The sequence below is a fragment of the Aristolochia californica genome, unplaced genomic scaffold (genome assembly GCF_029961685.1).
Source record: "Aristolochia californica isolate CCGP_79_NKW_82.1479 unplaced genomic scaffold, dmAriCali1.0.hap1 SCAF_15, whole genome shotgun sequence".
Taxonomy (NCBI): domain Eukaryota; kingdom Viridiplantae; phylum Streptophyta; class Magnoliopsida; order Piperales; family Aristolochiaceae; genus Aristolochia; species Aristolochia californica.
Window position 1 is genome coordinate 2,049,877 of NW_027181826.1, and position 12,619 is coordinate 2,062,495.

Sequence of the window (12,619 nt, forward strand, 5' to 3'; positions counted from 1 at the left end):
CTCTATAAAAATTTCACCAATATTTTAGTATTAATTTTTTTATTGCCAATTTTATTTTCTAAAATATTTCTTAGGGAATAATTTTATTGGCGAATAACAAACTTTTTTTGTCGATAATAATATATCTTAGATTAAAATTTTTCCTTTATACTTGTTTAAGATATTTAATAAAAAATAAAAAAATAGATAAAAATAAATTCGAAATATATAAAGTTGAATAATAAGAAAGATATAAGAAAGATCAATCAAAATATACAAAAAATAGCTTGCTATGAAGGACAAAGGTGTGAGACAATACAATGCCACGAGAAGTTTGAAGCTTCTCATAGCAATTTGTTCCATTAATATGTTTTCTCTGAGTTAACTGCTTATGCTACACTGGTGGTGCCTAAACTTCGAGTCATAGAAAGCAGGGGGAGGGGGGGTAGTTGACCCTACACCTACAACCCTGGCCTCCTAGACTAAATTGTCCATTTGTTCTTGTTAAAAGTTTTTGCATAGTAATTAATAATTTTTTAAAATTTAATTATAAAAATAAAATATAAAAAATTTGAAATACTAACATGGGCTAGTGTAGTATCCTCAATTGCCATCCTCTATGACCTATCCTAGAGTTGGTGTTCTTATAGAAATCAACTTTGTTGATCTCTCACCCTATAAAAGTAACATAAAATGAAGTTACATCCCTAAATCCTTGGAAAGAAATAAATAAAAATGTCAACAATATTATTCATATTATCTCATGGCGCACCTCAATAATGATTTCAACCCACAAGTATGTCATTTTTATTTTTTTTGGGAAAAAGAAAAAAATATGACACACACATTTACATAAAACATAAGTATTATGAATATAAAAATAAATAATAAAATACCTGATAGTTAAAGTCATTAAAGAATTGAATTAATAAAATAACCAATGGTTAAGATCTTTAAAGAAATAAACTAAATTTTTTTAATAACATGTACATGTTGATTTAAATTTATGTTAAGTAAAAAAATGCAAAATTAAATTACATACAAACACATTTTGTTCTACTTAAATTAACTTTAAACAAAAACATACAAAATTATTTATCTTATTTAAATTATTTTATTTAGTCGCTCATATTTATATACTTAAATGAGTATACTTAATTATTCTTAATTTTACATTCTTCTTTAATTGCTATATTAATTAACCATTCATACCCTTAATTAAAGAGATAATATGACAAGGGCAGATGTAATTTAATGAACATTTAAAATGATCTAATTATATTTTTTAGCTGCGATGTAACAATTAACTTAATTTCATTAGATGCACATCAAAGATAAATTAGTTATAAAAATGGTTTATATTTCATTATTATTTTAAAGGTTATTTCTCATCACTTGGAAATTTTAATGAATTATTCATTAAGCTTTTTTATTATTATTTACCCATTAATTATAAGTTAACAATTTTTCATGTAAGTTGTCTAAACAAACAAATAACAATATGATCCCTACTCATTTTGAAAAATGAGCAAGAGGTTGCATATCATAACCCTATCAAGATCCCTACTCATTTTGAAAAATGAGCAAGAGGTTGCATATCATAACCCTATCAAGGCTTATTAGTTGTTTAATCTCTTTGTTTATGTTACCTATAAGAGCTAATTGCTTACTATCCCTAAAATTTATATGGAAGACGTTTTAACTTAAAGAATGTTCAGTTAAAAATAAATAAATAAATTAATTAGTAATATACTTAATTATGTATGTTATATTTTTAAAATAATTTTGTAATTTATCATAATTTTATAATTTTTCATGAGTTTGAGAATTAAAATTAAATTTATGTTTACTAATTTATTAGATCAGCTACACCTTTTTATCTGTTCTGAATCAAACAGGTAATAGAATATGTTTTCAGGTTATCAGATCAAGTAACAAAATAAAAATACCTCTTGCTTGTACCATCCTTAACAAATGTATATGGGCATTAGTTTAAACCTAGGGTTATGTTGGTAATATGCCAGGGGAACAGGTTTAATTAATCCTATTTATAATTATTATATTAATAACCGATAAACAAACATAATTAAGTCAAAAAGTTATTGATCATGACTCACTAAGAACCATTTCTATGGTCCACCACAAAATTAGGATTAGTAATCTACTTTCATTGTAATCTACTTTCAGTGAATGTGGTCAATTAGAGAAATTCTTTTGACTAGCATGAAAGCCAAGTGGGAGATAAATTCATAAAATTATCACTATATTTGACTTGATAAACTCTCTCTGCAATTTTTTAAGGTCAGGTCAAACTTTTTTTTAAAGGAAATCCCATTTGAGGATACAAAGTCAAGGCTTACAAATGGAACTACTACTATGTGTTTACAGAGTTCACACCACTATATATACTCTAAGAGTGTGTCAAAAAAAAATATAAAAAAAACAAAGAAAAACATGTTTAGGGGTTTTATTTTCTCATAAGATCATACATTCCAAAAGTTTGCCCACAGTTTTCAGATTCTCCACATAAAATAAACCAAATCCTAGCCAGTATTAGCTCATCAACCATCATTTGATGCTCAGTTTGCCCACAGTTTTCAGATTCTCCATATAAAATAAACCAAATCCTAGCCAGTATTAGCTCATCAAATATCATTTGATGCTCAGTAAATCTCTCAATATGTACTTAACCATTCATCAAAGTTTCTTCATAAGATAAAACTATGCTTAAGAAATTTGTTCTTATGATCTTCGTTGTTCATATATTGAGATACCACTCAGGAAAAAACGAAACGAAACGAAAAGAAAAGATAAGAAACACAGTCAATATATAGATGGTACACAAAATCCAAATCAACTTCCTCCATGAAAGAGGTTGATAAATGAATCAATGAGGATAATGCCAAAGACTTTCTAGATTGAGCTTGTTCCATGCAAAGCAGAAAAAAAATAATATACAGAGAGGAAGAGATAGACAGAGGAAACTGTCCAGAGGGAAGGAATCATTGTCGTTTGTTTCTTTCAATTTAGTGTCTCAAACGTGTTACAGTCATTTAGATTCCGGCCCTTGAGCATCAGGCTTTACGTTTTATCATCGGCTGTTCCATCACTAATCTCTGCTGGGGGGATTGCTGTTCCATTTCTCAACCGTGATACCTGGGATTTTATTGCCACTTTGAAAAGAAGCAAGAGGAAGTGCACGTCAACAAAAGGGAATGAATGTTTGAAATATGCTCCTCAAGCAATGAAACATCAACTACAGAAGTCTACTCATTCTTCTTCTTCGTCTAATCATATTACCACCTTGGTTGATTTTACAGTGGAGGTCGGTGGGATTTGTGGGACCACTGACACCGCTAAAGGCAGAGTTCATTCCAGAAAGATTGTTGGGTCCCTTCCCTTCCCTTAGTAAACCAAAGGGGTCATGGAGATCCTTTCCTTCACATAAGTTTTTCTGCAAAGTAGAAATCATATTGGGCAGAATGAAATCTGGGTAGTTTTGAAGATGGTGATTCTCAGTATTCTAAATCGTTCTAAACTGAAAGCATGGCTGGCCAATGTGAACTACTCTCGGAGAAATGTTTCTCAACCCCTCTCTATTGAAGGGAGAATCAGGAACAGAATTCAACATAATCTCTGCTGGAGAGAGGCCTCTTCTGAAAGAAAGTAAGACCAAATTAAAGCTATCTTTTTGGGAGTCTCAAGACTGTACTCGCTTTTCTGAACAAGGAAATCTTCAGCTTCAACTTTAAGCTCTTAAGAAAAGCAATGGTGGGGCTCCTAACTTGTTAAGACACCGAAAAAGCTCAGTTTCAACATTTGTATTTTTATTGTTTAGGTGGAACAAAGCAACAGAAACACGTTCACTTTCTGCTTAATCAATATGTGTTGGACGTATGCGACATGTCATGCTGTTTACGATTGACCCAAGCTGGTTTCTTTTTGTTCCCACTTATAGAGCAAAGAACACCACATCACAAGCTTTAGGTTTGAAAATCGAGAAAGATAAAACCATTGAAAAGAAGAAAATAAAGCCAAAAACAGAGACGTACCGTCGCTTTCCTTTTCAGTGATTCAGCTAGGAATTTTCACAAACACATTCAGCTCTTTCCACAGAGAACCACTAGGATTCAAAGGTCTCTCAAAGGAGACTGAGAAATCGGAGAGCGACATGTGGGACACCTGAAGAAGAACATTTGAAGAGGGTGGGACCCCTTTTTGAGGTGCCATTCTGAGATGGGCCATGCATGTCTCCATGACAGAGAGCAACAGGGGGGAGAGTCATACCAGGTTGCTCCTCGCCAGGAACAGTCGGACAAAACTCGTAGAAATGTTTACCCTACTTCTGCCTCCTCTCCCACACGTTTCGAAACATGGTGCAGGTGGTTCTATGTTCCCAATCTCTTCATCTGCCACGCTCTCTGGTCTGCATGTGAGCTTCACATGGAGGCCATCCCACGTTATACCACCCTTGTCTCGCCGCCGCCAACGATTTCCTCCTCCGCGTCTTATTACTGCAATTAATGGCTTGTGGTCCATCGCCTACGCTCCTCAAGTGCAGGTTCCGTTACCATTGCCCATGTAAAACTTCTTCCTTCACACACCAATCCTCAGCTAGGCAAAACTACAAACAGGGAATCTTCGTTTGTCATTCAACAAATATCAATCACCTAACACAGAACCAAATCGCTTTTATCTCCCTCACTCTGATTTTCTTTTTTTAATCACAAGACAACCAAACCAACATCACTTTACAGCAATCCAATCCAAGACCCTATGTGAACACACTGCCCGAGTCTCCCCGGTTGCTTCTTCATCCTCCAATTCCGACTAGTTAATTCCCCTTCAGACCTATAAATTAAGTCAAAGCCAGGGAGTAGTTTGGTGTGCGGAAAAGCGCGCCTCTCCATTTTTTAAGTCTCTGAAGAAGTGGAAACCGTCCACGCTCCGTCATCCTCTCCAATCTCCTCCGCCATGAGGGCAAGCTTATGTGCGCTTCTCTCGAAGAAAGCCGGCCTTTTTCCATGGAATCACCGCTTATCGTGTTCAATCCGCGGCGGTCTCTATTTATACTAACTTCGACTCTTTAATCATGATTAATAAAACCTTAAATAATCATCTAATGACAATTAGCATGAAGAGCTTAGTAACATTAAATTATTATAACATAACCGCGTAATCTTTGTAATTAGACGTTCTCACTTAGCACTAATTAATCTCATTAAATGGTTCCGTGTGGGCCCACCGAACATTTCCCTGGAAATGTGCACGTACTGCATGCAGGCACATGGGGGGGCACGAAGGGAGAGAGCCGGCGTCTTTCATGTTTTTTTACATCGCTATCCGACGGTCCACATCATAGGATTGGGACGGTGGGACCGTTTTTCTCCGAAAGTTTTAGCCGTACGATTCACTATTACACGTGTGACGTTGTTTGACATCTGAGAAAAGAAGAAAACCCTAGAAGGAACGAGGAAGGAGGAAGAAGATGGTTGGAAAGCTCGGCAGTTTTCCAGGAAATTAACTTCGACTGGGATGCTTTCTTTCTCCTATTGTTTTCTTTCTTTCTTCTTCTTCTTCCTCATGTCTCCTCCCCGGTTATTTCTCTGGGTTGGAAACAAAGTAGAGAGGAAAAGATTCGGACGCTTGATGTGCAAGGGATGTGACCACCGTCGTTATCCACCATCTCCTCCGCCTGAGAAACCGATGAGGCTTTTGGCAAAGCACTGTACGAAGTCGGTCGAGTAGCCCCTGAAACGTCGGCTGCTTCTCACTGCCGACCGCCGCCAATTCCGGTCCCGCTCTCTTATTGCCTTAGCTCGTCTTAGATATTCCGCGTCTCTTTGACAATCATTCTTTATAAACGGAAAGTGATATTTCTTTAAATTTTTTAACTAATATTCAATTCGATTCAATACAAAGTTACAAAAACTCTCTTACATGGAAATGCTTGGATAAATGCGAGGTCGCTTCGAATCCACATGGATCGAGCGCTGTTCCAAGCAATTAAAAATGCAAAAGAGAAAAAAAGAAGGAAAAAAGATGGATGAAGATAGAAAAAAGTAGATACATGTTCACACAGTGGTGGTGGGAGGCTAGCTAACGGTCTGCTTCGTGACCGGAGGACGATAGCCGGAGAACCCATTTGGTTAGCCGGTGCTTCTTTGAATTCCCGTTTGATCGTCGGAGACTGGACTCGTTTTTGGAATCCAGGAAGGTCTTGAGTCTTCGGACAGAGAGATCGAGAGTTTCCTCTGACATGTTCGCGAAGCAGACACGGAACCACCCTGGCTCGGTGCAATGGCAAGAAGACCCTGCTGAGATGTTTAATCCAACTTCGAACAGTATCTTCTTCCACAATTCGATCTCGCCCGCCACCGTTTTGGAGCTCAGTAGGTGTCTCATGTCCACCCAACAAAACAATCCAGCATTGCTCTTTAAACAACTTATGCCGGTCGTTTCCAGGCCGGAGACCAGCCGGTCATGTCGCTCTCGTAGTCTCCTCCGGTTCTGAACAACGTAGCTGCTGGTGAACTTCTCGTCGCCGAGCATTTGCGCGAGAAGGTACTGGGTTTGGGAGGAAACCAATCCGAAGCTCGACATTTTGGTTGCAGCAGAGATGACCATCTCGTTTTCCGAGTATATGACGCCTACTCGGAATCCGGGGAGACCCAAATCCTTGGAAAGGCTGTAGACAAGGTGAATTTGGTCACGAATCTTTTCCGAATCTTTCATCTCCTTTAGCACCTCCATGACGCTAACGAACTCCGGGGAATCGAAGACAGTGCCGGAGTAAATTTCGTCACTGATTAAATGGATGCCTTTGACTGAAATGAATCGGAGGAGAAGGTTGAGCTCAGCTCGGCTGGTCGTCGTGCCCAATGGGTTTGAAGGATTTGTGATGAGAACACCTTTTACTCTCAAGTGACGTTTCTGAGCTCGCTTGTAAGCTTCCTCCAGTGCACTTTCAGTTATCTGAAAGCCGTTTGAACTCGAGCAATGGATAGGAACTATTTCCACTCCAGTGCGCCATTTGAGATCACGATCGAAACTGCAATGATTTGAGAAGAAAGTTCAGTGATAAGTAGAGAACACTGCTGCTGTTACTTGATACTCATTGCCAGTAAGATCAATCCGAAGAAGCTGACATTGAACTTACCCTGGATAGTAAGGGGTCGGAAGAAGAAAAGCGTCGCCTGCTTCTGCTAGGCAGAACATTAGAGTCTCATTCGCAGAAGTTGCACCGGCTGCGAGGACGATCTTGGTGGGATCAAAGTTCACTTTGTTTCCTCGAATTTTCGACATGAACTTGGCAATGGCCTGGAACAATATACCAAACTCTTGTAAACAAATCGAAAAAGATAAGAAAACAGGACATAATCTGTTAATTTCATGTTCAGGAACGCAGAAAACTTACATTCTTGAAAGTGGGCATGCCATGATAATCTTGAAAGAGGGCAAGCTCTCTGAACAACGACTGATCGCCGTTCTTAAACGTAGCAGCGTCGGGATTGGCCGCGAGCCAGGACTCCAGTATATCGAAGCATAGCTGTCGAAAAATGAAAAAATATGAGAACGAAGATTGATAACCCAATTTTCTTATTCCTTTCTCTTTTTCTATCTCAAATGCCACCATGCATGAAATAATGAAAAAAGGACAAAACCGAAAGAGAAACAAAAAAAAAAACAAGAACACCAGTAATCCAAATCGTTTCTTTTAACTTTTGTCGAAGATACCAACCTGATTCTCTGCTAGCCCCATCTGTATAATCCCCGCTGGATTCCTGACTTCATCGTATGGGTTTTTCTCGTACTCCTGCCACCCTAGAAAGTATGAAGAGTCCTGCCCGTGCGAGTTACACGTGGCTTTCCGAGACAGCAGCTGTTGCTTCATCGTCTTCTTCTAGCAAAAGATTAGCCTCACAGACCCAAAAAACCAGAGAAGAATCTCCGTGGAGAGAGCGAGAGAGACGAAGACCGAAGACGGAGAAAGGAGGAGGAGGAGAACAAGAAGAAGAAGAAGAGGAAGAAGAGGGCTTCTGGTGGGTTGGCGAATTCTGTGTGGATTTGAGGAGTGTAGAGGTATATATATATATATATATAAGAAAATTTTCAGGGAAGATTTGGTCGACACGAAAGTTTGACCAAGGATATGAGAAATAGAGGCGATGGAGAGAGAGAGAGAGAAGAAATAATTAAACGATTCTTTTGCAGATGTTGTAGAGAGAGAAAGGGCGAAGGCTCTGCCGACAGAAAATCTGAGAGGCCATGGCCCTCACCCGCCATTGCCATGCAGCCTGGGTAGGGCATGTACCCTCTTCCGATACCCCTCCGGTCCCACTGCCATCGAAGCGCTGTCGGCCCTTGGATTTCTCATCAAATCACTCCTCCCCCGGCGGTCTTGTTTCTTTCTCTGCCCAAGCCAGCATGTCCAGAACCCAGCAAATAAACTCCAAAAACGCACGTCTCAATCCGTCTCGGATCATGATCTGACCCTCTGATTCACACAATTTATCGCGAAATCAAGACATAAATCATTTCGTCGACTGATTCCATGGTGAAACCCAAGAATAGAACAGTCATTCTAGCTTTCTAGAGACCCACAGCCGCTGTTTCAGCTCCCTGGTTTCTCAACCTATCTTGCTTCTCTTCATCTGTCTGCAATTTTTTTTCTTTAAAATAGTTGTCTGATCATGACTCTTGAATCATGATCACTTGCAGGTAAATCCGGACGACCCATTAAAGCTTCAAACTGCTTTTCCGGGTAAAAACGCTCTGTAATGGAGGGAGTTTTTAATGGGGAGAATCCCAGAATCCCAGATCAGGGATCAGGAAAGATCTCCGTGGACTGAAGAACTTCTGTAATTAAAAATCGCGAGAATTCAGACGCAAAATTTATGGGACTTTGGCTTCTGGGTGAGGCTGTAGATAGGCAAGTTGGCATGTTGTGAAGAATCGGAGAGGTTGGGTTAGTCAGACCAACTTCGATGGGTCCCTTCTTGCCGGGAGCTCCTTCCTTGACTCCAAAACCTTGATTTCAATGCTGAGACTTGAGAAGACTTTGAGCCCTTTTGTTTTCTTGTTTATTTTGTTATTATGCAATTTAAAATTTGACATAGTGGGCCTCATTTTTGCCTAGGAAGGGCCCTACAGCGAATTGATCACATTGGGTCCATCCAATAATAACATATTGAATTGGTGTTTTCAAACAAAAACTAGACACATTTATTTGAAAATTACATTCAATTAAAACTGGTTTTTACTTCAAGGATTCTTCTCATAAACTTAATCACTTTTAGCAAAATAAACATGCTCAAATCAAATTTGAGGTTATTTAGGTTAAATGATTGGTTAATTATTTGGGTCGATTTTAATATAGTTTTTGTTGCAAATGTTTGAACCAAATTGAAACAATAGAAACTGGTCATGCCACATGTTTAATGGTTAATTCCATTTTGAGCAACATCCCATAAGAGTACATGAGGCTCATGTATTTTCTTACCCTCCCAATGTTCCTTGTGTCGATGATAAACCTAAACCCTAAACGCTATTTATCGACAGTAACATATTAAATTTTGAAGTGGATAATATAATACATAATATTTTTATATGTTAGGTTTTAATATTTTTATTATTTACTTTATCCAATCTATATTTAAAATGCATGATATCAAAATATGAAATATGTCGGTACTATCTTATATAATTTTTAAGGGTCTTAATATAATACCAATACTGATACAAACAACCCTGTAAACTCCAACCCTGAACCCCATGGAAAATAAAATAAAATGAGAATTCGACTATTATTATTCCCAAAAATAGTTTGTGAAAAGGAAAATTTGATCATTATTTCATTTTCACTAACTATTTTTTATAATAATAATGATCAAATTCTCATTTTCTTTTCTAGGGGTTCCAAACCGACCCTAAATGAATCTTTAATGGTGGTCTAACCAATAAGGGCACATATAATTCTTCAAAAGCCTCGAACTAGAAGCATTGATCGAAAGAGGCGACTAGTAGAGTTTTAAGAGCTCCAAGCATGGTTGGGACCGAGCTCTCACGAAAAATTGATGTAAATTCACCCTTATTAACTTGGTTCAGTCCAAGATGAAAATGATGAGTTCCACTTGCTTTCATGAAGTACAATTGCCATCTCACATCCTCCCCTAAAAAAACAAAACTTCAAATCGAAAATTCAATCCTCTTTACCATTTTGGGTGCAGAGTGGTGTCTCAGTGTCACAGTCCTAATTACTCAGCTGAAAGGAAGAGTTAATTACATCAATTTCAAACAGACCTGGAAGAGCAGAAGGGGCTCATAGATCTGCATTATTGTGTATGGCTCTAGGGAAGACAGGGTACATAGTTATGCTGTCATAAAAAACTAAGCAAGCAAGACAAAGAAACAAAGGGAAGAATTCTGAGTAAAGTCTTGAAAGGATATGGTGATTTCAAGCAGACAAACTAAAAATTGTCCCTTCAGTAACTTGTTTGGAGCAGTCTTTTTTATTCAGTTTTCCCCAAGGAAGCAGTCGAAGATAATCCATTCCCTGTTAGGATGTAATCAATTGTTTCCTTTGGGTGGAACCCTCACTGTGTAGAGGGACCCATCATGATTTCTGCTTCTCTGTTGTTTTTCTTGCTTGTCTGCACATATGAGTGAGACAGGCCAGGATATAATTTTGGAGCTGTTTCAAAGTGTATTTCCACTTGGTCAGGAGTTTCCTTCACATTGGAAGCCAAAGAGGACTGCCTAGTTGTGTGGTCTTTGACATGGAAGTGACTTGAACTGTTCATTTTGGCAACTTACCATGCTTTCATACAGGCCTAGAAACAGCTGTGTTGTTAATTTTTGTAATCACCATGAATTGATGTTGAGGATTTACTTTGAATTTATACTGATTTTACAACAGAATATTTATAAAAAAAAAAATCGGGTTTTTTTGCCACTCGGCGAACTGGTCTTCTGCCTCTGATTCTTGTAATAGGAACTCGTCTTGGGACTTCTGTTACTGAGTGTTATCCTTCACACATGATATTTGTCTGAAGCTCTAATATTTCAAGAAACAAGATACAATCTGCATTCTATCTAAGATTTTGTTGTTGTTTTTTTTTTTTCTTTTACATGCAGATGTGTTTTTCACTCGCTTTCCTTTGCTTAATGGGTGGTCTGGAATAATTGAGAGGTCACATGGGTTTGTAGGAAAAGAAGGGTTACTTTCATGTGAGAAGTCTCATTAGATCCTCTTCTCCCCTTATTGGTCTTTGGGACCAATTGGCCAAATGAATGTGGCCTCCAACCTTCCCTCTCCCTCAGTTGTAGTACTTCAGAATCCAGTTTCTGCTCCGTCCTTCCCTTTGTCAACTAAAATTACTGCTACTCACAGCTAGACTTGACCTCGTAAACGCACGGAAGCACAGAAAAAGAGATTAAAGAGAGAGGGGGTTGGTGGAGGTCTTCTGGGAGTGAAATATCAGTAAAAGATATCAGCACGAAGCTTCGTCTCTGTGTTGAATTCAAACGATCACTGAAAGCAGAAGAAGGAACGACTGAGAAAAACTGCAGTGGTTTTGTTAGTCAAAAACCATTACTACACCCTGGCGGTCAACCCCTCCCAGTTCTTCCATTTTTGCTTGACGGAGAAAGGGAGAGAACTCCAGACAAGACAAATAGGGTTTGGAAATTAAGATCTTGGAAAGAAGAAAAGGTCTCCGTCTGTATTATCGATGGACACCATGTTTTGGTGGCTTAATCAACAACCCAACAGCGAATGACAGCTCTCACACGCTATTGTTTTTCTGCCAAAATTCAAGTCGATTAAGGAGAGAACTGGGGATTAATCAAAACCCCAGTTTGTTTAAGATTTGACGAAAGGATTCGTGCATGTTGTTGGGGCATGGAGAGCAGCTGGTCATGGGATTGACCATGGGATGATATAGCAAAGATGTCTGTACGAATCACAATTGTCGACAATTATGAGGGAGACTGTCTCAGTTTGGGTTAGATTGGTACGACCATGACGGGATGGTCATGGCACCATCACCGAGCCCACTTTTTAACCATCTTTTACGAATTTCTTCCAGCAAGCTTTCCCGCGATAAATAAACTCGCTTTTTACCTCCTTTGATCGATGATTTTGAAAGAACTCTTTCTATGTTCGAAACTGGTTTGGATCGTTGGATCGACAATGAAGCTCGACTGCTAAAACAGTCTAATTTGTAGGCTTTTGAGAGGATTAATGATCTTTAGCGGAGACCAACAAACGAGCAGGTTAAGATTTAGGAGGAGCGATTCCTAAGGTGAGCATTATTGATAAATGATTCAGCGGTGGGCAACAATTATTTCTGTCTGTCCTTGACAATCCTGAAGAGGAGTAGTACTCTTTGATGAAGACTAGAGTTGGACTATGGATAGTGATTACAAGTGGGGTCTCCCTTGTGCCTCCTTATCACCTTATGAAGATTAACCCTTTCAGATCCTTTTTTTTTTATGGAGTCACACACCTCTTTGGTAGACTAGATCCTCTTTCACTTTTCCGTGGAATACTTCACGTACCAACTTTTCAAAACTCTTTTCCATCAAAAGAAGAGAAGTTGGAACTGATAGGCAATTACAAATATCTCACTTTTCCTAC

General features: G+C 38.4%; 1 protein-coding gene across 1 annotated transcript; it reads right to left on the bottom strand.

Moving 5' to 3' along the window:
* Positions 1–6,078: 6,078 nt before the first annotated feature.
* Positions 6,079–7,873, bottom strand: LOC137952009 (1-aminocyclopropane-1-carboxylate synthase 3-like). The gene is made up of 4 exons (XM_068799049.1): positions 7,721–7,873; positions 7,397–7,528; positions 7,139–7,299; positions 6,079–7,030 (listed from the first exon to the last, which is right to left on the bottom strand). The coding sequence occupies exons 1-4, from the start codon at positions 7,871–7,873 to the stop codon at positions 6,079–6,081; spliced, it is 1,398 nt and encodes a 465-aa protein (XP_068655150.1).
* Between the last annotated feature and the right edge of the window lie 4,746 nt (positions 7,874–12,619).

Coding starts and splice junctions, on each gene's coding strand:
- LOC137952009 (XM_068799049.1), bottom strand. CDS start 7,873: ATGAAGCAACAGCTGCTGTCTCGGAAAGCCACGTGTAACTCGCACGGG. Junction 7,300..7,396: donor GCATGCCCACTTTCAAGAAT/GTAAGTTTTCTG, acceptor ATATTGTTCCAG/GCCATTGCCAAGTTCATGTC. Junction 7,031..7,138: donor CCGACCCCTTACTATCCAGG/GTAAGTTCAATG, acceptor AAATCATTGCAG/TTTCGATCGTGATCTCAAAT.